The 24,063-nt window shown below is 39.5% G+C and overlaps 1 protein-coding gene across 1 annotated transcript in view; it reads right to left on the minus strand.

Annotated features, from left to right (window-relative positions):
* Nucleotides 1-24,063, minus strand: part of marchf8 (membrane-associated ring finger (C3HC4) 8) — a gene marked incomplete at its 3' end in the record, with an annotated part of 80,362 nt that overhangs the window by 25,614 nt on the left and 30,685 nt on the right. The window contains exon 2 of the mRNA XM_083897282.1: nucleotides 4,536-4,586. Within this exon, the coding sequence (XP_083753408.1) occupies nucleotides 4,536-4,586 (51 nt within the window). The remainder of the gene's footprint in view (nucleotides 1-4,535; nucleotides 4,587-24,063) is intronic.

Consider the following 24,063-nt stretch of genomic DNA (forward strand, 5'->3'; position numbering starts at 1 on the left):
CAGCGCATCAGCTGATTGTTCTCCAGAGGCAGCCGTGACTCATTCTCAAATTGGATATTTTGCCAAAAAGGGCCAATACAGAGAATGTAATAAACGAAGATCAGAGGAAGTAGCAATGTGCGAACGTGTTGCTCCATAGTGAGTCATAATTGGCGCTTTTCTACCGGAAGATATAAACACATTGATGAAACGTCAATCGGGCCAATTTTGGTTCGTTTGCTGGTGTGAAAGCGGACCACACTGGAGTCATATGTTACATAATAACAATCGTATTGCCTGGTGCGGATCAAATAATCGAACTAGTGGTGTGAACGCGCCCTCAACAACAACAACATACAGGACTAAACTGATGGAACGTCGCATTTCTGTGAAAGGAATCAATCTACGGAACAACCTGACCAAAGAAACCAGAGAATCGACATCGAAAATCACATTTAAAATGTGTTCAATTTGACTAACCTGCATATTAACAAATGGACCATTTTATTTACTCATTTTATTTATAGTTTATATTATTGAAATGTTGTGTTATAGACTATGTCAACTGATGACTTTGGGATAAAGCGGCAGAGTAAATAAGATTCTTCTGCTCCTTTTTAACTTTGTGCTTATACATTTTTTATTTGATTATTTGTGAAATAACTAAACTAAACTAAATACAGGGGTTGTTGATGAACGTGAGTTTTCAGGATTGTTAAGTCTTTTTTTATCTCATCTACATGCCGTGCCGAGGCGAGTCGTGCTGGGACCGCGTCGTGGAAAAGCGGCATCCATGTTATCTTTGATTGTCTGAAGCTTTACAGCGTTGACCTCCTTTTTTTCATTCTCTCAGCAGAAAAGGGGAATATTTAAGAATTTAAGACTGGAAAAACGTCTATAAATATGAAAATGTTCCCACTCGTGCTGCCAATTCACTGCAGACAGCAGTGAATTTTATTCATTTATTTATTTTTTAACAAAAATGCTGCTTTTCTGAAAATAAAACCCTCTGATAATCCACGTTTGATCTCAGTGCACTTGTGCCGTCAGTGTGTGCGTTTTTGCCTCCGTCTCTGTGGAGTTTGGAGAGCACTTCATGTTCCATCTCCTCACTTAATTGAGTCCAAAACGGTCCGGTGATTCCAACAAGTCTTCAAACACACACAGAGAGAGAGACTCCGACATACTGGTCCGTCCGTCCGTCCAGAGGAAGAGTTAATACAGATTTAAAAGCTGCCACTGAAGAGTTTCCCCTGTAGAAGGAGCAGGAAACACCGGCTGACAGCCAGAGCTGCTCTTTAATTAAACTTTTATTTCCGTCTCTCTGTGAGACGAACATTCATCAGAGGAGCGACAGCCTCGGTACGACATTCAGCGACAATGAAAAGTGTTCGTTCATTCACAGAAACCTCAAAGTGAATAAATCAAGCTGTTAATTGACTGACAGAGAAAAACCTGCACCAACAAATAAATAAAAACAGAGGAAGCAGCTTTTCTGGCTCTGATAACAAAATCCACCAGCAACTAATCTACTTCCTCTAATCTGATATACAGCACTGTGCAAAGGTTTCAGGGCAACACCAGCTCTGTTGTTTGGTCTGTCTGTCAAATTCTGTGATCATGGGAATTTGGAATGAAGTTATGCGACTTAAAGCTGCTCTTATATATATGCGAGCTGTCAATGAGTTTAAAGCTCCCATAGAGTGGTCCTGTTGCACATATATGTTAGTTATGGAGGTCTACTTACATTCATTAACTTGTTTTTATGCTCAAAAACCTCCTAGTTGCTGTAAACGAGCGAATAGAAATCCTCTTTTCTGACGCTGTTTCCCAGCCGCGAGATTTGAGACTCAACTCTCTCACCCAGAAGACAGACTCTTGTGATTGGCCAATACCCGGAAGTGACATAATCAGCACACCCGCTCTCAGAAGCACAGCTCCCCCCTCTGGAACGGTGGATGCACTGCTACTCATTATCAAAACATTGTGGCTGGGGAAACACCATCAAGGGGATTTCGGCTCGTTTACAGCAACTAGGAAGTTTTTGACCATAAAAACAAGTTAATGTATGTAAGTAGACCTCCATAACTAACATATATGTGCAACAGGACCACTCTATGTGAGCTTTAAGTTAAGGTAAAGGAAAACTTAAGATTGTCTAAAAAACGAACCAAAAAATCCAACAGTTTACAGATAATTGTGCGACAATGGGAGTGAAATAAGTGGTTCAAGGAACATTGTGATTCTTCTTTTTTTTTAAGTTTATTGTATCACCTTATTTTGGGGTTGAATATTTTTAACTAGGCTACACGAGTTACGGCTGAAAAATATATCGAAATGTTATCTACTTCTACAGAAATTCTCAAATCGCAGTGGACGCAATAATTAGTAAAAAAACAAAATGTGGTTCAAAATATCATTTTAGAATAACTATCGTCTCAATCTACACAAACATTCTAGAGAACATCTTTGTCTCTCGTAGATCATTTCTGATCTGACAAGTTGGTGGAAACACAAGCCACATCAGGGTTTAGCGCTTGGAAATGTATGAATAAGTGGTGAAAAAGCACTGGTTTAATCCGGGGGATTGATTTGTTGGGCCTCTAACATTCCTTTACTCCTAATAAAGCTGTGGTTGTGATTTAATAAGTAAAATATACTGAGTCTAAAGTTCAGGATCAAGTCGATAAAACGTGAAACAAACCCCGATTAGCATAAAGGCTAAAACAATATGTGCAGTGAAACACGTGAAAGCCTCCGTCACTATCATCAGATCTATTATCCGAGTGCTCGCGGCTTGTGGATTAAACATTATTGTCAGAGCACTTGATGGTAATGAGGTGGCCGTGACATCTATTAGCACAAGTAAAGGGCCTTTATCCTGTCAGAGAGCAGAGAGCGTGTTTTAGCCCCTGAAGCTAAAATGTGAGGCAGGGCCGCAGCCTTGGCTGAGCAGAGAATGTGAGGTAAATGTAGAAAAAAAGACAGGAGTTCGTGCGGCGAAGACACAATCTGCTTTCTGCAGAACGGATGAAAGACGTGAGTCGTGATTAGGGCCTGATGTGATGTGATGTGACGGAAGCATCCATTAGCTGCTCTCGCTCACAGGACACACATCTCTGTATCTTTGTCCACGACTCAACACAGACTTTTACTGGCTGCTTCGTGCTTTTAGAATTGATTTTAAGATCTGATACTAAAGCCTTAATTGCTCCAGGTCATGCAGCTGAACTTCTAACTCCATGAACCGCTTCCTGCTCCCCGAGTTAATCCCATACCTTCGGTCTTAGATTCTAGACTGAAGTAAAAAATAATGAGAGCATTTGCAAATCAGGGCCTACGGACGTGTTAGTGTGTTTAAATCTCACTTCTTTAAAAACTGACGTGTGCAGCTTTTAAAGAACGTCGTTCATGGACGTTTAAACCACTGTCAAATAAATGCTGATTAAGCTCATCAGACCCACAGGACTCAGGCAACAGCATGGTTGTGCTAAACGACAGCAAACAGGTTAGAGTATGACCTAAAACGCAAAAAAAAACAAGTGGTTCTGCAGTTTAATGGGAGAAACTCTTCGCTCCACTGCTGCTGTATACACACAAATGCTCCCTCAGTCAGGTCCTTAATAGGTTTTGCTTGTATTCAGGCTCTGCACTGCAGCTTTAAATGTGCAACTTATTTGCTTTAAATTGTACATTTGTTTTAAAAAGGTGTTTTTATGAGTTATTCACTACCATTCAAAAGTTTGGGGTCACTTAGAAATGTCCTTATTTTTGAAGGATTTTTTTCAATGAATATAACATTAAAGGTGCCATATGTAAGAATGTGGCCAAAAACGGTTACTACAATCAAATTCAAAATAACGAGGTCTTTTAGGTTTCGTTTTCTGATGTAACTGGCAACCCGTGGTTGCTCGGCAGCTGAGACTCTACTGACTGCAATGATTGGTAGACGGCGGTAGGTGGCGCCACATGCCAAAACATGATTTCAAAACATAAACATGATTTGCAGTCTGCAAAAGATTTTTTTTAATGCAAATATTTTGTCTGTACTGTTGTTGTTGGTGAGTTCAGTTTGTTATATGAACATTATTCCTGAGTCTGTGTGACATATTAGGAGGATTTTATGGCCAGTTGCTTTAGATTTATGACATAATGCACCTTTAAATGAATCAGAAATACACTCTATACATTGTTAATGTGGTAAACGACTATTCTAGCTGCAAACGTCTGGTTTTTAATGGAATATGTACATAGGTGTATAGAGGCCCATTTCCAGTGTTCTAATGGTATATTGTGTTTGCTAATGGTGTTAGAAGACTATTGGATGATTAGAAAACCCTTGTGCAATGATGTTAGCACAGCTGAAAACTGTTTTGCTGGTTCTTTATTTGGGGTAAAAATCATTATTTCTAATCTTGACAATGTCTTCACTATATTTTCTATCCATTTTGCAACTTTTTTGATGAATAAAAGTGACTTTTAATTGGAAAACAAAAAAATCGTATAGGTGAGCCCAAACTTTCGAACGGTAGGGTACATGTGAAGCTTTAGCTCACCTTTGAGATGTTGCTGGACCTGCTCGCCGAATGACCCAGAGGCTTTTCATTCTGCAGAGAGAGAGAAACAAACAAAAAAAAAAACAGCTGCAGTGAGCGAAAACATTCAGACACAGGGACGAAAAAATAAACAATTACTGTAAACCTGCATCCAACACGAGAGGCTGCCTCGTAATTACACTGTACACAGCATCGCATTGTGCTCATAATGAATGGAGGCTGTACTTAACATTAACATAATTAACATTTGACCGTCCTCTGGGCGCCGTGAGCCATTTCAGACACACATAATATGGAAATGTATTTAATTAAGTCGAGTTAAGATTTGTTCAGCCTGGGATTAAGCAGCGGACAAAACTGCTGCTGTTGCCCTCGCAGCCACAACACAAGCAGTGGAAAATCTAAGCAGATTAAAAGATAATGAGGAAAATGTTACGGCGAAGATATGCAAACTTAAATATTGTTTAAGAGGAACAGGTGAGACTGATTCACGGGGGTTTATCTCCATCTAATGAGGACATCAAAGCTCGGGCCGGAGTGAGCCGGAGCTGTTTGGGCATCGCACCGGACGTAAATCCAGTTCGTCTCGGTCCGGACAAAACGAGCCGATTACACACAACACATCAAACAGCGTCTCAATATTTGTGTGACGACGCCAGAGAGCGGAACGAAAAAAACACTTCCAGCACTCGGCACAGTCGGGTTTTTTCTGTCTGGAGGCCGCAGCGATCCTCAGTTTCCTATCAGCTTCCTGTCGTCTGCTTGCATTGGCGACGCTGCATTCAGAACTGGTATTAAAAGCTGCATGTGGTTCTTTAATGAGTAATCAATCATCGTTGCATAATACGGACTTCAAATGGAAAATAAGCTCTTTTGGGAGCGAGTGGTTTTTATTGTATATGCACACATAAAAGCACAAAGACATTACACACAAGTTAGGGGCAGAAATTCACTGTGGGGCCTCTATTGACCGCTGCCACCTCATCCTCATCAAACACTGCAGCTTTATTCATTTATTTACCAGAAAGCCAGAATTCTACGAAGCCCCCGAAGTGACATGAGAAAAAAAAAAAATTACGAAAAAAAAAAAAAGTGAAATCTCGAGTAAAAAAAAAAAAAAAATCAATATTTTTTGGAATCTCAAGATCTCGACTGAAAAAAAAATTCAAATTTTTTCAAATGAAATTTTTTTTTCTTCTAATTTTTTCAAATGAAAAAAAAATTCAAATTTTTTTGGAAACTCAAGATCTCGACTGAAAAAAAAAATTCTAATTTTTTCAAATGAAATTTTTTTTTTCAAATTTTTTCAAATGAAAAGAAAAAATCTATTTTTTTGGGGGGGAAACTCGAGATTTCGAGATTCAAAGTCAAGATCTCGAGTTTCCAAAAGATTATGAAAAAAAAATTCACATTTTTTTGTATATATGTTTTGGGGAAACTCGAGTCAGCTTAGGAAATTGCCTACTCTACCACTCGGATAATGTTACAAGGATGCGTCCAAGTACCGATTCCGGGTACCATTTGATTTTATGCAAATACTCAGTAGTACCGACCCCCGGGCCGGACTGGAGCCACTGGCGGGCCGTATCCGGCCTACACACACATGCGTAAAATTATACAACAAAAAGGCAAGACAAAATGTTAATTACTCGAGCAATTCACTTCCTGTGAGCGGTGACTAGTTGCCATGGTAACAGAGGACTAAGGCATGTAACAAAGACTCTCTCTCTCTGCTATCTTATTTCCTTCTCTTCCAAATGAACATCACATAAAGTCTGGATTGCTCTCTAAGCCGGGAAGACGATGACATAACCTGCTCTCACAACTGGACATGGACAAATTCAGTGTCACTTGACACAACATGTTTGTCCATTTGTGCACACATCTGACATCTGTTTGTCGTCCAGAAGGGCAAAAAAAATAAAAATAAGGGCCGATTCCAAATCCTATCTTAACCCTTTAGCTCAACCCTTAATCTTAACTGGCCCTCAAAACCAAGTGTCGAGGGTTATTTTGTCACTTAGAAATGGGACACCCCTTAAATGCAGATACGTCTTCAGACTGTAGGGGGCAGAATAACGCGAAAGCTGCGTCCAGTCTGTCAACTCCAAAAGAAGAAGAAGAAGAAGAACACATTTACGTCAGGATTATTTATTACGATCCGTTTGTCAGTCAAGTTATTAGGTTGTCAGTTAGTTATAAGATGATACTCATACAAATACCACAACCACGGACATATTCAGCTGACAGTTACCACACACCACGACTTATTGAAAAGTAAACCATAGCAAACCATTGCTTGTCCGCACCGGCCGGCTATTGACAAAAGATCGTAAAATAAAAATAAATGTTACGCAACAATGACGTCAGTAATCCATAATATGGGCCTAAACTAAGATAATACAATGGTTTTCATCATTTTTATATCTCTATTAACAAAGAAAATACTTCATTTGTAGCGTACTCGTTTCGCTGCTTTCGGCGCCATCTTTGTTCTGTCAAAACACGCAATGCATTCTGGGTAGCCCTTGCTCCCAAGGGTGGTCTCGGAAAATCTCAATATTGAGGGCGATACAGCCCTTAAACTTGCCCCTCAACTGAATTTTTTTCTGAGAATCAGGACAGCACTTGCACTAGAGGGAGCATTTTTGAGATTGAGGGTTAAGATTGAGGGTTAAGCGAGGAATTGGAATTCACCCTAAAAAACCTCCACATCACAAGTTTCCGTTATCCGACGCGATGAAGCGTTGACATTTTATCAGAGGAAAACACGTCTCTGTATCCATCTATATATGCAATTCCTTGCCACTTAGATTCAATAAATGTCAGGTGCAAGGCCATTTTCTCTGATGTCAAACTGTATTCACCGAACGTATTAATCTGCCAACGAGGATTTACGAGCCACACACACACACATTTTACAGCTTCCATGAGTTACGGCCAAAAACACATTTGAGAGGTTGTTGTTGTTGTTGTGACCTTGACCTTTGACATTCCCGAGACAGAACGAAGTGAAGAAACTGTCTTGGTGTTCTGAAGATATTGTGCTCACAGTAACAGCTCACTCTCACTCTCACTGCTGATTTTTCATTTTTGCACACATTTTTAAAGCCATTAACACCACAGTGTGTGTGTGTGTGTTATTAAAGTCGAAATAATGATCACACTGTTGCATAGTTACTGCCTGCTGTGTCGTACAAATCCTTCCACACACAGAGTCATAAACACATAAAATAATAAAATAAAAGAAGAAACCCGACCCCCCAAAAAACTGGTTATCCTTTAAAAAGAACATACAGCAGCAGCACAAGCTCAGTCTCCAGTGCTTTTAAGATGAGAAAACACAAGTTTAGAATCCTGAGGCGACACTTCCAGCACTGAGTGCACTCCGACAGTGTGTGACGACGACAGCTGACTGACACACAATCAAAGATTATTATTATTATTAGCCACATATTTTCACGGAAACGTACAGCTCCAGAGATCTGAGGCAGACGCAGTCTAATGAAGTCACTGCAGCTCTTTGCCAATAGTTCATGCCAATATTTTTTTGGGGGGGCTGATCTGATGAATAACAACAAGGCAGCCACAAAATTGCTTAACTTGAATAAACACTTATTGAATAAGACTTGTTTTCTTGACTCGCTGATCTGATTTATTGTCCACACTGCAGAAAATGCAGAAAACAGACATTTATTAGTAAGTTTCTGAGAACAGAAAAAACTTACACTACTGTTTAAAATACTGGGCTCCCCTCTGCAATTGTTGTGTGTGTTTCCCATTAAAAGTCACACTTTTATTCATCAAAAGAAAGTTTGTTTGGTGTCACTGTCAACAACACTGTAAAAACAAGGCAAATCCGCCTCTGGGAGCTAGTGGATTACAATGAGACATCTTCATCTTCATCGTCCTCACACACACACACACACACACAGTGGCTCTCCGTGGGTGCAATTTGTGCAGTGAATCAATACTCTCATCGGCAAAAAAAAAAGATGAAAAGTCACATCTCGGTGGAGACGTCGGGGGGGACCGGGATAACAAGACAAAAAAAGCTCAGACTGATGATCCTTGGCCTTAATCCTCCCTTCTTGAAGAAATGAATGAAAAAGTGGGAGCAACAAGGAGATTTGTTTTCTGGAAAATAACAAGGTCGCGAGCAGGCCGATGACTTTTATAGATAGGGCGTGATAAGAGCTCAGAGGCTGAAGACCGCGCGTTACGCTCTCTCTCTGAAACTCATCTCTTCTGAGCGGAGTTACTGACAGTTTGAGGTGCAGCCGTCACCTTCACTGTATTCTATAGAGAAAACTGGATTATTTCTTTATTTATTTGAAGGGGAGCTCATGCATAATTCTGATAAAGAGCAGCTCAGGTTTCACAGTCTGCTTCTCTCTCTCTCCACCTCCTCTGAATCAGATCAGGCTTTTTGATAACACAACCTTCGAGTAGACGAGGGTCATAGTCAGAGAGTCCTTCAGGACAAAAGAGTTCACTTCTATAGAATTGTATGAAACGAAACGTCAAGTTAAACTCAACTTTTTTCAATATTAATGCTCTGGACTGAAGTCTCTTCTCAAATGTGAAGATCTGCTGGTTTTCCCGTGTGCAGCGTCGCAGTAAAGTGAACATCCATCGGCTGCGGTTTTGTCAGTCAGACATGAATCAACGTGAGCTGTTGACAATAAAGATATTCAAGGAAGCAAAATGCTCCACAGCTGCGACTAAACACAAACAAACAGGATCATCAATCTACAAGTCTGTCCTGAAGAGGTGAAGAGGAGATCTGTGCCTTTCTTTATCTTATATAAATTAAATTAAAAACCCATTTCATTGATGGTGACACACTTCCATGGATGAAACTTGGCCTGAATTAAAGTTGTATTGCTATTCACAGGCAGACAAACGATGTGCTATTTAAGTGTAATGGCTAACGTACACTTAAAGGGATAGTTCGGAATTTTGGACATAAGATCTATTTTCTAACTCAGCCAGTGTGATGGAGACGTCTGGAGACGTTTTCAAGAAATTTCATTCAGTTCTTCTATTTGCCGAGTTCGCTGGTGCTATGGCTAGCGCAAGTCAATGGTACGTTAAGTTAGCATGGCATTAGAAACACTCATACCGACTCCACAGTGCACCCGAGGCAAATCAATTAAAACACCAGGATATTGATGTACATATCTGTGTTAAGTACAGCTAAAACGGACACAAAAGCCCTCATATATTCTCAGTACATATCTCCCAATGCCTCTTTCATCATATCATACCATAGCCGGCAAAGATATCAAAGTGTCCATGGTGGCCTTTATCCAAAGGACAAAATTAAGCAACAAAAGTCTACAAATCTACACATATTCAATAAAAGGCTTAAGGCAAACAGTTGACATTAAAGCTTCCACAGAGTGGTCCTGTTGCACGTATATGTTAGTTATGGAGGTCTACTTACATACATTACATCCTCCTAGTTGCTGTAAACGAGCCGATAGAAATCTCTCCTTACTGACGCTGTCCTCAGCCGCAATATTTCAGACTGAACTCTCACACCCAGAAGACAGACTGCGTTGTGATTGGCCAGCCAGCGTAGAGCCTTCCCAACTGTCTTGTGATTGGCCAGTACCCGGAAGTGACATATTCAGCACACCCGCTCTCAGAAGCGCAGCGCCCCCCTCTGGAACAGTGGATGCACTGCTACTCATTATCAAAACATTGTTTTAACAATGTTTAAAAATAGCTTATTCATGACTCCCAGCCGCAGTCTCTTTTATGACTTTGACCCGGAGTCAGACCCAGAGTCAGAAGACACTGTCGCTCGTGAAACACCTCCACAACGGATGTTTATTCTTCTTCTGCGGTTCAATGTACGCAACCGGATGTGCCCGGACTAGTGCCCGGAGCAGGAGGATCTGCTGTTCAGGAGAACCGCTGTTAAAGTAACCGGACCGGGTTTTTTCAGAGATCTCGCTGAGCCCGAGATTACAATAAAACACAGCGTTCTCAGCAGTGGCTGAACTGTTTGTTTTGAACCTTCAGGGCTTCGTAAACAAGGTAATGACGCAGATACACACTAAACAACAGCGTTAATTGGTACTTCCGGTCTAGGTCTGCTTTAAATATTTACAAATCACAACGTACAAACTAAACCCCACATATTTCTGTGCTTTGACTCCTCACGACAGCGACAAGCTACAGGAAAAGTGTTTTCAGAGGATTTGAGGGACTCGACACGGCAACAGTTTGATTGGCTCAAATTAAAGTCATGTGCTTAAATCTGATTACTGTGAGGACGCCAGCGTCGGCTAATTACAGCGGGTTTGGAAAGGAAAGAACAAGCTTCTTTTCTGTGAAACAATCAAAGTGTTATTCAGGTCAATTTTGATGAAGACGAGCACTGTAATCACTGATGTAATTACACGTCATTTACATTTCACCTGCAGACTCCATCAGATCAGTGAAGAGACTCTTGTTCGCAGCAGACACTTCATCCCTGGTCTCTGCAACTATTTCACACCAGAGTCAGAACACAAACACTGACACTTTCCATCAGAGCGGCCGCGCCATCTGTGCTCGCTCGCTCCAAACGGCACAAACAATGAAACTGGACTGCATGTGATGGGTTAGAGTAGCGGTTAGCGCTCGTTGCATTTGCAGCAAGAAGATCAGGGATTCGAGCCCCGGTTAGAACAAGTGTACCCTGCCTATACCCGCCCTATGTCGGCATTTTCCTGCCACCAGAGAAGCTGCTGCATCTGCGACGATGACCGTGATCGAGACACTTGCAAACTACAAATTAGCAAAGGGCGAGTATCCTCAGTGAGAGAAAGTCATTTTGGCTGCAGCACGTCGTCGCCTGTCGTGGTTTCTATCAGACTTTTGGCAGAAACGCGAAGACGTTCTGTCGCCTGGAATATGATTCACTTAAAAATGCATGATAAACAACTGCAGTGACATAACTCACACATTCATCTTTCCTCTGCCTCACAGCCAATCAAAGCCTCCAGCTCCACAGTCTACCCACGGGGTATATCTGCAGGATTCAGCAAGTCAAATTTAAATTGCACTTTTTTAAAGACCTTTTTAATGCCACTATAATGATATTTAACCCTTTAAGGTACTACTCGTCCATTTGGTCGACCACACTTTAAGTCACTATATCTCATTGAAAAATGCTGAACTCACTTTATGAATTATGCAAACCAGGTTTACTATGAACAGCAACTCAACCGTTTGGTAGAGGCCTGTATCTGAAATACTGTAGGGTGTAATTTAAAAAAAAAATATATATATATATATATATATATTTATATTGTTGTTATCATAAGTCAATAAAATAAAATAATAAAAAAATGCAAATAAATAATTTTTTCTTTGCTTTTTACTTGCGTACCTTAAAGGGTTGAGACCGAAAACACTATAAATAGGCGATAGCTGCTGTATTACAACCCAAGCATAGCATGTGTGTCATTCAACTCATTCAAGGTTTATTGAACATAACGTTTTACTAGCTGAATGCGAGCGTGTTTACGTCCAAGTATAAAACTACATGTCCTTCTGAGGAAAATATAACATTAATGAGTTCAAGTCCATTGAGTAATGTATCTAAGACATTTTAAGGCCTTAATTTTACATGAATTTAATCTTTTTAAGGATGCGGATTTAGACACCCTGTACTAAATTAACAAACAACCTTTTTTTTTAGAGGTTAATGGAATCACACAGCAGGTGAAAAAAGCAGGATTTATGAATGATTATTGTGGGAATCCTTGAATGCATCTTTTATTCCCGATGCCAGCAGGATGGTAAAAAGTCAGGCCAAGGACAGTGTGAATCAGTCAAAAATGTAAGTTCTGTTCTGGGCGATGAACACGGTGGCAAAGCGCCATCAATACAACAACCACTGAATTACAATAAGTGCACAATATCTCTATAATGTCAGCAGTTTAATTTACATAATTTAGAAGAAGCTCTCTTTTTTTTTTCCTCCTGTTCGTCCCAAACACACAGACACAGAGCTGTTTGATGTGGCAGTGACTCAGTTTGAAAAAGGGCCAAACATTTCACTGTATCATCTCCTGCGAGGACAAAGGAAAACACACACAGCAGGACGGAGAGTGGCCGATGAATGATCGCAATCAGACTGTGCTAATGAGACGACTGCTGCAGGCCTTAAATCAGGGAAATTAATGGACAGACGACGCTGTGTGTGTGTGTGTGTGTCTCTTTTTGTTGTCAAGGAGTGAAGAAGAGAGTTGATTTTCCAAGCTGATTGTTGTATTCATCCCTTTCTTTCACGTAGAACACGCAGCTTTCATGGAATTGTTGTTCACAATACAACAGAAACCTTTACTCTACTGTACCTCAGTTTAAAAACGTCATTGTGAGCATCTAATAATTGCCACTGACAACTGTGTGAAACGAAAATAACGAAATCCCACCAAATTAAATAGAAAATATATATATACATACATATATATATATACACACACACACATACATACATATATACATGTATAAATATATATACACGTACATACATATGTATCATATGTATGTATCATATGTATTAATAATCTAATTATTGATTTTATGACCATTGAAATCGTGGCTCTCGTGCAAATCAAATTAGCCACTGTGATAAAACACTGTGACCTGTAGAGGGCAGCGTTACAACTTTTCCCGTCTGTAATTATTAGAAGAGGAAGAAGTTATCCGAATGTAGTGCAGCTAGCCGTTACAGGGACCTGCGGGAGCAGAAAGGGCTGAGATATGATGATGTAAATAAAGCTTCTGCACGCCGTGTGCACGCACACACACACACACACACACACACACACACACACACACACACACACACACACACACACACACACACACACACACACACACACACACACACACACACACACACACACACACACACACACACACACACACACACACACACACACACACACACACACACACACACACACACACACACACACTTAGCCTCATTCTCATTTCGCTGCACCTGCCAGAGCGGGACCCATATTTCGGACGCCGTGATTCATACACAGAACGCTGGCGACCTCGTATTATAAAAAACCCTTGAGTCATTTCTCTTATCATAGTTTACTATCATTATTTGTTGGAAGTTTACTTCTAAAGTCCTCTCCTCTGCTGAGTGACATTTGAAAATGAAATTCATGAGCTCATAGGCAGCATGAAACCATTTTTAAAAAAGGGCTTTACATCACACGCCAGATGTCACTTCCAGTCTTTTATGGTGCCAGAAAAACAAGTGCATGCAGCAATTGTGAATCTGTAATTCAAGGTTTAACTCTTAAATGAGCAATTTCGCCAACAGAGAGCGAGAAAGAATGATAACCACAAGCCCTTTTATATGAATTACACAGACATATTACAGCTGAAAGGAGGAGGAGCCTGTGGATCGACAGAAGAAGGACATCGCACAGGAAAACTTCCCCTGAAATAAATGGCACAAGAGACCACTTTTCTGTTGTTGCAGGACAAGCCGACACAAGATGTCTTTCCCAGACAGAGATAACTGTGATTTCTCTGTGTACAGAGCCGACTCCTGAGAGAAATCTCTGTCAAGTCGCACAAATCAAGTGATTACGGTGTCAAACGGAGACGATAAACAACTTTGCAACCTGAAAAATACACGCTGAAAAAAGCGTAACATGCAGTTGTTCGTTCAAACCAATAACTTCCATTTAAAACAGGATAAAGTTTGATTTATACTGAACTACATATACGTCCAAAGGACCCAAAACAAAGTTTTTGATTTCTCTCAATTTGTTTTTGTTTTTTTCTTCCTTTCTTTTTTGGGTGTCATCCAAAAATAAACGTAAGCAGCAAAGCAGTTGCTGATAATAACATTTTTATTGTTTTGTGTTGTCAAAATTGCAAAGAGTAGCTCAATTTAAGCTGGCTAGCTCGCTAGCTAGCTTTGCTGGTGGCTAGCTAGCCATCTTAAATGGGGCGATAAGTGGCATGGTTCAATTTCAATTTATTAGTTTGGTTCAATAACTAAAACGTTAATGCCAAGACGTACCATTTGACATCATGGATATCGTTTACGACCTGGGTGGGTTTCGTCCAAAAATAAAAAGTAAGCAGCAAAGCAGTTGCTAATAATTAGTTTTAGGGTTTTGTGTTAAAATTGCGAAGAGTAGCCCAATTTAAGCTGGCTAGCTAGCTAGCTTTGGCAGTGGCTAGCTAGCCAGCTTAAATGGGGCGATAAGTGGCATGCTTCAATTTCAATTTATTAGTTTAGTTCAATAACTAAAATGTTAATGCCAAGACGCACCATTTGACATTGCGGATATCGTTTACGTCCTGGGTGGGTTTCATCCAAAAATAAAACGTAAGCAGCAAAGCAGTTGCTAATAATTAAAGTTTTAGTGTTTTGTGTTAAAATTGTGAAGAGTAGCTCAATTTAAGCTAGATAGTTAGCAATGGCGGTGGCTAGCTAGCCAATTCAAATTGGGCGATAAGTGGCACGGTTCACTTTCAGTTTATTAGTTTGGTTCAATAACTACAATGTTAATACCGAGATGCACCATTTGATATCAGGGATATCGTTTACGTCCTGGGTGGGTTTCATCCAAAAATAAACGTAAGCAGCAAAGTTTTGTGTTGTCAAAATTGGAAAGAGTAGCCCAATTTAGGCTAGCTAGCTAGCTTTGACGGTGGCTAGCTAGCCAATTTAAATTGGGCGATAAGTGGCACGGTTCAATTTCAGTTTATTAGTTTGGTTCAATAACTAAAATGTTAAGATCATTTGGATCAAAGCAAAGAATGAAGGTTGGGTCAAAGTGCAGTATTATTGTTAACATCAACATCAATCAAAATAATCAGGTCATAAGAAGTCAAATATTTTAGATGTGATATCTGGACATAATTTTTTTTTTAAATTTGAGTGAGGTTATATTTTTTTCAGTGCAGCTGTGCACACACGCAGCATTGACCAGCTTCTACTGTAGAGCAGTGAATGTGTGAGACACACACACACACACACAAACACACACACATACACGCCCATCCATTCACCCATGCAGCAAAAGCAATATCAAACTCAAATGTCAAAGAGTCCCATCAGGAGGAGACGTCGGAGGAAACACCCGCCGACTCTCAGTGAGCAGGAAAACAAAGCTCCTGAGTGCACAGCTTCACTGACCACAGACACCACAGAAAATTAGTATTCAACACATTATCTCATACATTTACACTTTTCTACAACACTGTTGTTGTTATTTCAAAGTATGAAAATGCAGCCACGCAGTGTTTTCTTAAAGTGTCTGTTCAGGATGCACAATGTTAGGGAAAACAATAATGTGCAGGTAATATGCTGTAACATAGCAGAATATTGCAATAATGGCGTCCCATATATAAACACATACCCTCAGGGCCGCGTCTAATAACAGTCACACTCACGCCGCTAAGCACAGCAAAATGTTATATATTATTATATTCTGCTTTCATTGAGCTGAAACATCCATAAAATATGAGTTATTTTCAATCTACTACATGCAAAGAAGATTTCCTTGTTTGGAATTATTACAAACTGGGACACGTCAATGATTAACAGCAACACTGATTTTTTTGTGCAGTGTCAAATACTCACACTCGCACCACTAAGCACAAAAATATACTTTTTAAAAGCAAGCTATGACAAATATACATTATATTCTAGTTTAATTGAGCTGCCAGATTTGTCATTATCGTACCATGTTTTTAGATGGAAAAACAAACAGAAAAATATGAATTATTTTCAATATACTTTATGCAAAGTAGATGTTTTTGTTTGTTTTGAATGACTGCAGCCTGAAGTATGTCAATGATTAACACTTGATCAGTACAATCAGTGCTTTTTCTACTACTATTATTGGCCAAAATATGTATATATGGCCAAAATGATGTCATCCAATCAGTAAAGATTTTCAATTCCAAGGAAAAAAAGCCCAGATTGACATGATTTAATGGACGTGAGATCAAAAATTGCAGTTTGAATGGGATTCAATGGGACATTTTTGGCGCTTTGTACACAGTGTATTTTAGCCTTACCGTAGGCTCAATTTTAGGTCAATTTTAAATGAATGTAAATGTTAAATCATTAATACCCAACAGCGGTGCCTTATTGTAATTGTCTAACCAACTTTCCTGCCCAGTGTTGTAGTATGAGCAGTGGATTTGTGTTGGAGGAAAATATTAACATGTTGTTTTGCCCGAGAAATCCAGCACATCCTGCAGCTCAACTCAAGTCTTTTGTGATGCATATTATATACATATTGATGTTGCAATGACGGTTCATTTTGCAATATAGAGTGCAGTCCTAATGTCTGCGTGTGTGTGTGTGTGTGTGTGTGTGTGTGTGTGTGTGTGTGTGTGTGTGTGTGTGTGTGTGTGTGTGTGTGTGTGTGTGTGTGTGTGTGTGTGTGTGTGTGTTTACCAAAAACCACATCATGCATTACAGCATGTAAAGTGAGCCTGCAGGAGAAGCAGGAAAATCCCCCAGAGCCTGTGGTTGTGTACAAGCTTTTACATGAGCCTGTGTGTGTGTGTGTGTGTGTGCGCGTGTGTGTGTGTGTGTGTGTGAGAACATGCTGGTCTGTCTGTGCTCTCTCTCTCATCAGCAGGATGCGAGTGTGCGGCTTCCACTCGTTTTTCCACCTCCTCCTCCTACTCGTTCTCCTCCTGCTGTCCATCATATCTCTTCATCTCGCCACATAATCACATGACCGTTTTCCAAACAGGATATGGAAAGACGAGATAGCGAGCGTTATATTCAGTTACGGTGTGCGGATGGTGACCCACTGTGGTTACGTGTGTCTGTGACATCAGGCATTATGTATGATATGTGTGTGTGTGTCGAGCTACAGCTAATTAGCTTGGCCCAATGTTTTCCTCATAATATGCGTCATCGGTGTGTGAACCCTGAGTCCCTGGTGATGTAATCCTAAGAGGTCACTTTAGCAGTGCAACACGACACACACACACACACACACACACACACACACACACACTGACCAGCAGTGGAATAAGTTGCACTTGAAAACGAAAGTGGAGACCTTAAACTTTTCAAAAATACAAAAAGTTTAAGAGTGCAATAACAGCTCGAGGCTCCAGTTTTTTTTTTTTTTACCTAATTGCTTCTTTACAGCTAGCAGCACTTAGCAGCTGCTTAGAGGAGCATTAGCTTCAGCGCCATCTGGGAATTTGAACAGCCAAGACGAACGTTTCTGAAACAAAATTCTCCAGAATAGTAACAGGAGCTCCTGCCTTTGACCGTTTCCTCAGGAGCTTCATTCTCGCTAGTTTTCGTCGTAAAATGATGTTCCCACTAAGACATTGGTTCACAAAGTGCGGCCCGGGGGCCAATGGCGGCCCGCAGAAACATTTCTGGCCGCCCGCAATGAATTACAGTTGATAGTTTTAATCCAGGAGCTACTAAGCTTGTGAAATGTTTATTGCACATTACTGGATACAGACCAATAAGTGTAAACTGTACAACTGCAATCTGGTCATTAAAATCATTACAAATGAGATTTCTTTGTGTTTTTTTCCCCGTTTTTTTCCCTTTGGCGGCCCTCAGTCCAATGTTGGGTTCCTAAATTGTCCCTCCGGTATCAAAACTTTGAGAACTCCTGCACTAAGAGGACAATAGACGATAAAGCACGGCAAAAATATAAGTGGACGCATCATCATATCAAATTGTGTTTTAGTGTTTTATCATATCTCATTGTATTGTTTATGTCTTATATTTAATCATCTGACGGTTGTTATTGTGTGCAATCTACACTGCTCATGTAAAACCAAGGACAAGGGTTGCAAACTGGCGATAGCTAAAAACTTAACGTACAAGCACGTCGGATGCGTTCTTCGTATTGGAACTACGTCGACTGTATTGTCCATATATTTGTAAATAAAATTCTATTCTATTCTCTAACATGTAAACAATTTCCAACGCGGCACAACAGGAAGTTAGCTTTGCAACCAGGAGACGACATCATTTACAGTCTCCTCTCCCTTCCTCTCCTGTCTGTTCTGTCCGTCTTCCTGGTTTCTCTCACTCCCTCTGTCTATCCATCCACTGTGTCCAACTGCTTTTAAGCTCTTACATGACATGTGACTTCATTAATCTCCCCTTACCTCCCTCCCTCCCTCCAGCTGCAGATTTGACACAAAGCCCTGATTTGGCATGTTTGCCGATAATGTGATATACTAAGCTGTGGACTGAGGGGGGAAAATATGTATATACATATATACATGTGTACACACACACACACACACATATAATGCACATATATACATACACACATATATATACACACACACACACGTGTATATATGTATACGTATGTATGTATATATATATATATATATATACATACATACATACATATATACACACACATATATAAATACACATATATATACACACATATCCATATGTGTGTATATATATATATATATATATATATATATATATATATACGTATATATGTATATATATATATATATATATATACGTATATATGTATATATATATATATATATATATACGTATATATGTATATATATATATATATATATACGTATATATGTATATACATATATACATACACATGTATATACATATATACACATAATACACATGTATATACATATATATACACACACATATACACATACATATATGATATATATATATTCACATATACACACACATACCTATATATACATATAAACATTTACATATATACATATGTACACACATATACATACATATATATATATACACTGTATGTGTGTGTATATATTGTGTTTGTTTATATTTGTCAACAAAGATCTCAGCTCTCTCACCAGTAAGTACAGTTAGGGGGCACAGAGGAGAGGTGAGTGAGTTCATGTGTCCATAATCTGATGAGATGTGCTTTAGTTATTTATTTATTTAGTCCAGTAACACATACAACGAAACACTGTGAGAACATGCCTCAAGAAACGAATCAGCGGTTTTAAAAAAGGTGGGAAATAACTGTGTGTGAACAGAACACAAGCCCCAGATATCACAGCGTTTACGGGAAGTTTAAGTTCTCGTTCCGGTTTCCCGGCGATGTGCAGTATTTGCGCTCACCGCTGAAACCACAGGAGAAAGTGGGTCAACCTTTCACAGCGAGGAGGTGGCAGATGCACACAAACAAACATCATGCATGCACCATACAAAAGAACACACACACACACACACACACATGCAGATACACAAAGGAACAAATATGATAATGAACCGTCGTCATAATCGCATTTACTAAACAACAGACTTTGACGGGATGTAGGGACAGATCCTTTCTGACTCCCTCTTTCTTTTCATCAGTCTCTCTCACACACACACACAAATGAACAAAACTACACACATTCCTGGCAACTCTTTCATCTTTCAGCGACTGCAGCAGCAGAAGCCGCTCTCTGCCATCACCACGGAGACAGAAGGCCTCACCATAACAACCAGTGAATGGAAACAACCATGAGCTCCCTTTTTTTCCCTTTTTAATAAAGCACGCATCTCCATTATGATCAGCTATGCTGTGTGTGTGTGTGTGTGGATACAGTGTTAATCTAAAGGGATGTAGAGCATAAACCCATAATAACCCCAACAGCATCATCATCATCATCATCAACAACAACAACAAAGAGACAAACGTGAAGAACATCAAAAACAAGGCTCTGTACCTGAATCTTCATTTTCCAACAGGAATTCATGTCTTGATCCTGTAGCCACCTCACACACACTCACACACACTCATACATACACACACACAGACACACACACACACCCTCATGCAGACAATGGTTCCTCAGGGAGGCAACAACATGCTCCCTCTGCAAATCCTCGATGTCAGGCAACACACGGTGAGACAACACAGAGGAGACTGAGGCTCTGCAAAATACGGAAGCAGAGCCGAGGCAGCCGTCACCGTGGCGACTGCGGCGCAGAAACAAAGACAGACAGAAGCAGAAGAAGATAGAGAGAGAGAGAGAGAAACAAGAGACTGCCCTACATTCCCTTCATACACACACACATACAAACACAGGCATTGCTGCTGCTGCTAATGCACATCCAGGCTGACTCTCCCTCTCAGCTACAGACACACACACACACACACACACACACACACACAGACGCTGTAATCCCATTGGCCGAAGAGCGACTTCCTCCAGCTGATCGTGGGGGGAGGGGCAAACTGTGGTTGAATCATTAATGAGGGTGGAGGCGGCGTCCTTTAAATAGACTCACTAAAGCTTAACCTTTAAGTACCTTCCTCTAACCCTTACTTAAGACTGTGCACACACACACGCACACACACGCACGCACACACGCACGCACACACACGCACACACACAGCGTCCACTCTTTTTGAATATGTGACTCCCTCATGAACAAAGAGTCGGCCACCAACACCTCTGATGAACCCACCTCCATCCAACCAATCAGTGAGGCTGTTGCTGCTGTGTGTGCACCAGACACTGGTGTGTGTGTGTGTGTGGGGGGGGGGGGGGGAGGTATGTGAAGTGGAACAGAGATGACACAGAGTCATTTATTACACACACACACACACACACTCACAGCTGTATTCAAGGGCAACACCACAGCTCTGTTACAGCTGGGCAATATATCAACATCACGTCCGTATCGTCGTATCGTGAGAAGACGTCTGTAACGACTTTTCCTGGAATTATCATATTTATTATTATTATTAGGGACCTCGAACACGACAGTGACGCGGAACCTATTGAAATTGTAATTATTATTGTTAATATAATAAAAGAGCTACTTCACAACCCAAAAATACAGTTTTTGTACTAATTTCCAGAGATAAATGTGTTATTCGACCATCAAGACAGTGGATACGAGATACTCTCACTCCCACAACAACAGAAGTATTGAAAAAATAAAAAGATAAAATTGACAAAAAGTCGACGTCAAAGTCACTTTCTACATAGTGATTGGTTCAAGTATTGAATGAATAAAAAAAAATCAAATGAATGAAAAAAATACTGGTCACATTTAACCCTAGAACACCATTGCCGGGTGGTTTTCACCCAAGCAAATACATGTATGTGATTTTCATGAAAACCAAGTTTTCATCTTCATTATTATTCTTTTTTTTTTAAAATTTTGAAATTTTCCAGTCATTTTGGAGCATTTTTATATGGTCTCCTCATGATGCTTTTCTTTCATTTTGTTAGACATGACACAGTTTAAAATAAAAGAACACTACTCAAATTTGTCATGTTTTGATATATTTTGATGACAAGTACATTTTATTGGGTGTATTTTTTATCTCGGGTAAAAATCACCCAGCGTTAGTGATGCTGTTTTGAATTTGAGCGAAAGTGTTCTAGGGTTAAAACACACTCTGTAATAATACAAATGTGAATTAAACAAACACAGCAGCATCGTCATAATGATTTTAGGTTCTTCATTTGATCGAGTGGGTCCAAAAAATGGGTCAAACCACCCTTTAAATATAATGGAATCAACAAAAGTCCCCTCTTTGATTAATTGAAACCTAATTATTTGTATCATAAGCAAAATTTGACCATATTTATAGGCAATTTCATTGTTATCAACACACACACACATATATGGCTCTCACTCAGGGTCTTTGAGCTCAAAAGCTGAGAGAGAAAATGTGGTTACAAAGCAGATAAACACGTAGATATTTTCACCTTCTTAATTAACACATTTGTTTGTGTTTCGGTGGTTTAACACTGACCGACTGACACAGTGACAGAGGAGGAGGAGTTTGATTAAAGCAAAAGAGCAGTGCTGTTTTTTAACACACTCAGGCACCTGTGAGGTCTGCAATACTGGATAATGATCTGCACTGTGCTTTCACTGAGGAACTCTGCTTAAACAGCTTTAGTCTCTAAACACAGTCTTAGAGCAGGGTTCACTGGCCTGGCTGTTGCACTTTGACCAGCTAACACAACAACAACAACAACAACAAGTATTACTGTTTTTACACTAAGATTTTATAGTGGAAAGGAAAGGATCTGTGTCAGTCTACTGTTCCACACACACAATCTCATGTTCCGTTCTAGTATCAGCAAATTCTCTTTAAGCACGTTACCATGAATACCATCATGTTTGTCGTCTGTAACATGAGATATTCACCACAACTTCTGCTGCCAGTTTTCTTGATATAACTTCAGATTGAGTGACGTGTGAGAACACAGCAGCTGGAGGAGGAGGAGGAGGACGAGGAGGAGGAGGAGGAGCTACACGGCAAGTGAGTGAGTGTTCTGCCTTCTGCACGCGTGACCCCGAATGACGCCCTCCCGCTGTTGTGTACATCTGACTCAGATAATCTCCTATTTTTCATACATATATATATATATACACATGTATATATGTGTATATATGTATACACATATATACGTGTATACATATATACACATATACATATATATGTATACATATATACACATATATACATATATATGTATACATATATACATATGTGTATACATGTACATATATATACATATTCACATATACACATATACACACACATATATGCATATATACACGTATACATACATATATACACACATATATGCATATATACACGTATACATACATATATACACACATATATGCATATATACACATATACATGCATATATACACATATATGCATATATATATACACATATATGCATATATATATACACATATATGCATATATACACATATATGCATATATATATACACATATATGCATATATACATAAATATATACACATAAATGCATATATACACATACACATATGCATACATACACATATACATACATATATACACATACACATGCATATATATACACATATGTACATATACATATACACATAAAGAAGATATTATATAAAAATATCTGAAAAATGCAAAATTTTCCCCAAAATGTTGCTTTTTTTCTCTTATTTTTCTGATATTTAACTAGTTTTGAATATTTTGGCTGATGTGTGTGATTGTTAAAAATGTTTTAAACATCATTAGAGATGGATAAAAACGACCTCCCTTTAAAACAGAATACAGATACACTTGCTCTGCTGCTGCTGCCACAACATTAAAACCACTTCACACTATAGTGATCTGGTTTATTGGTGTGGCTTATACTGTAAGTACGAGTCTTTGTAGAAGAGGAAATAACCAGGAAATCAAGAGTGCGTGAAATCGGATTCAGTCGGATGACAGACAATGAAGATGCTTTAAGACAAACAGATACTGATGCTACCATAAAAACTTACAGTGGTAAGAGGAGAACATTGAGAACGTGTTTGACAGCAGGGTTTTCTCATAAAATATCAGAATACAATCAAAGCTATTATCATATAATCAACCACAAACGTCCTGAGAAGCTGGCGATTACTGAAGAGTTAGAGTATAAAGTAAAACAGGTACAGAGACAGAGAGAGAGAGGACAGGGGAAACTGACAGTCCTACTGGGCGTGAAATTGAGCA

This window comes from Microchirus variegatus (genome assembly GCF_963457635.1).
Source record: "Microchirus variegatus genome assembly, chromosome: 11".
NCBI lineage: Eukaryota > Metazoa > Chordata > Actinopteri > Pleuronectiformes > Soleidae > Microchirus > Microchirus variegatus.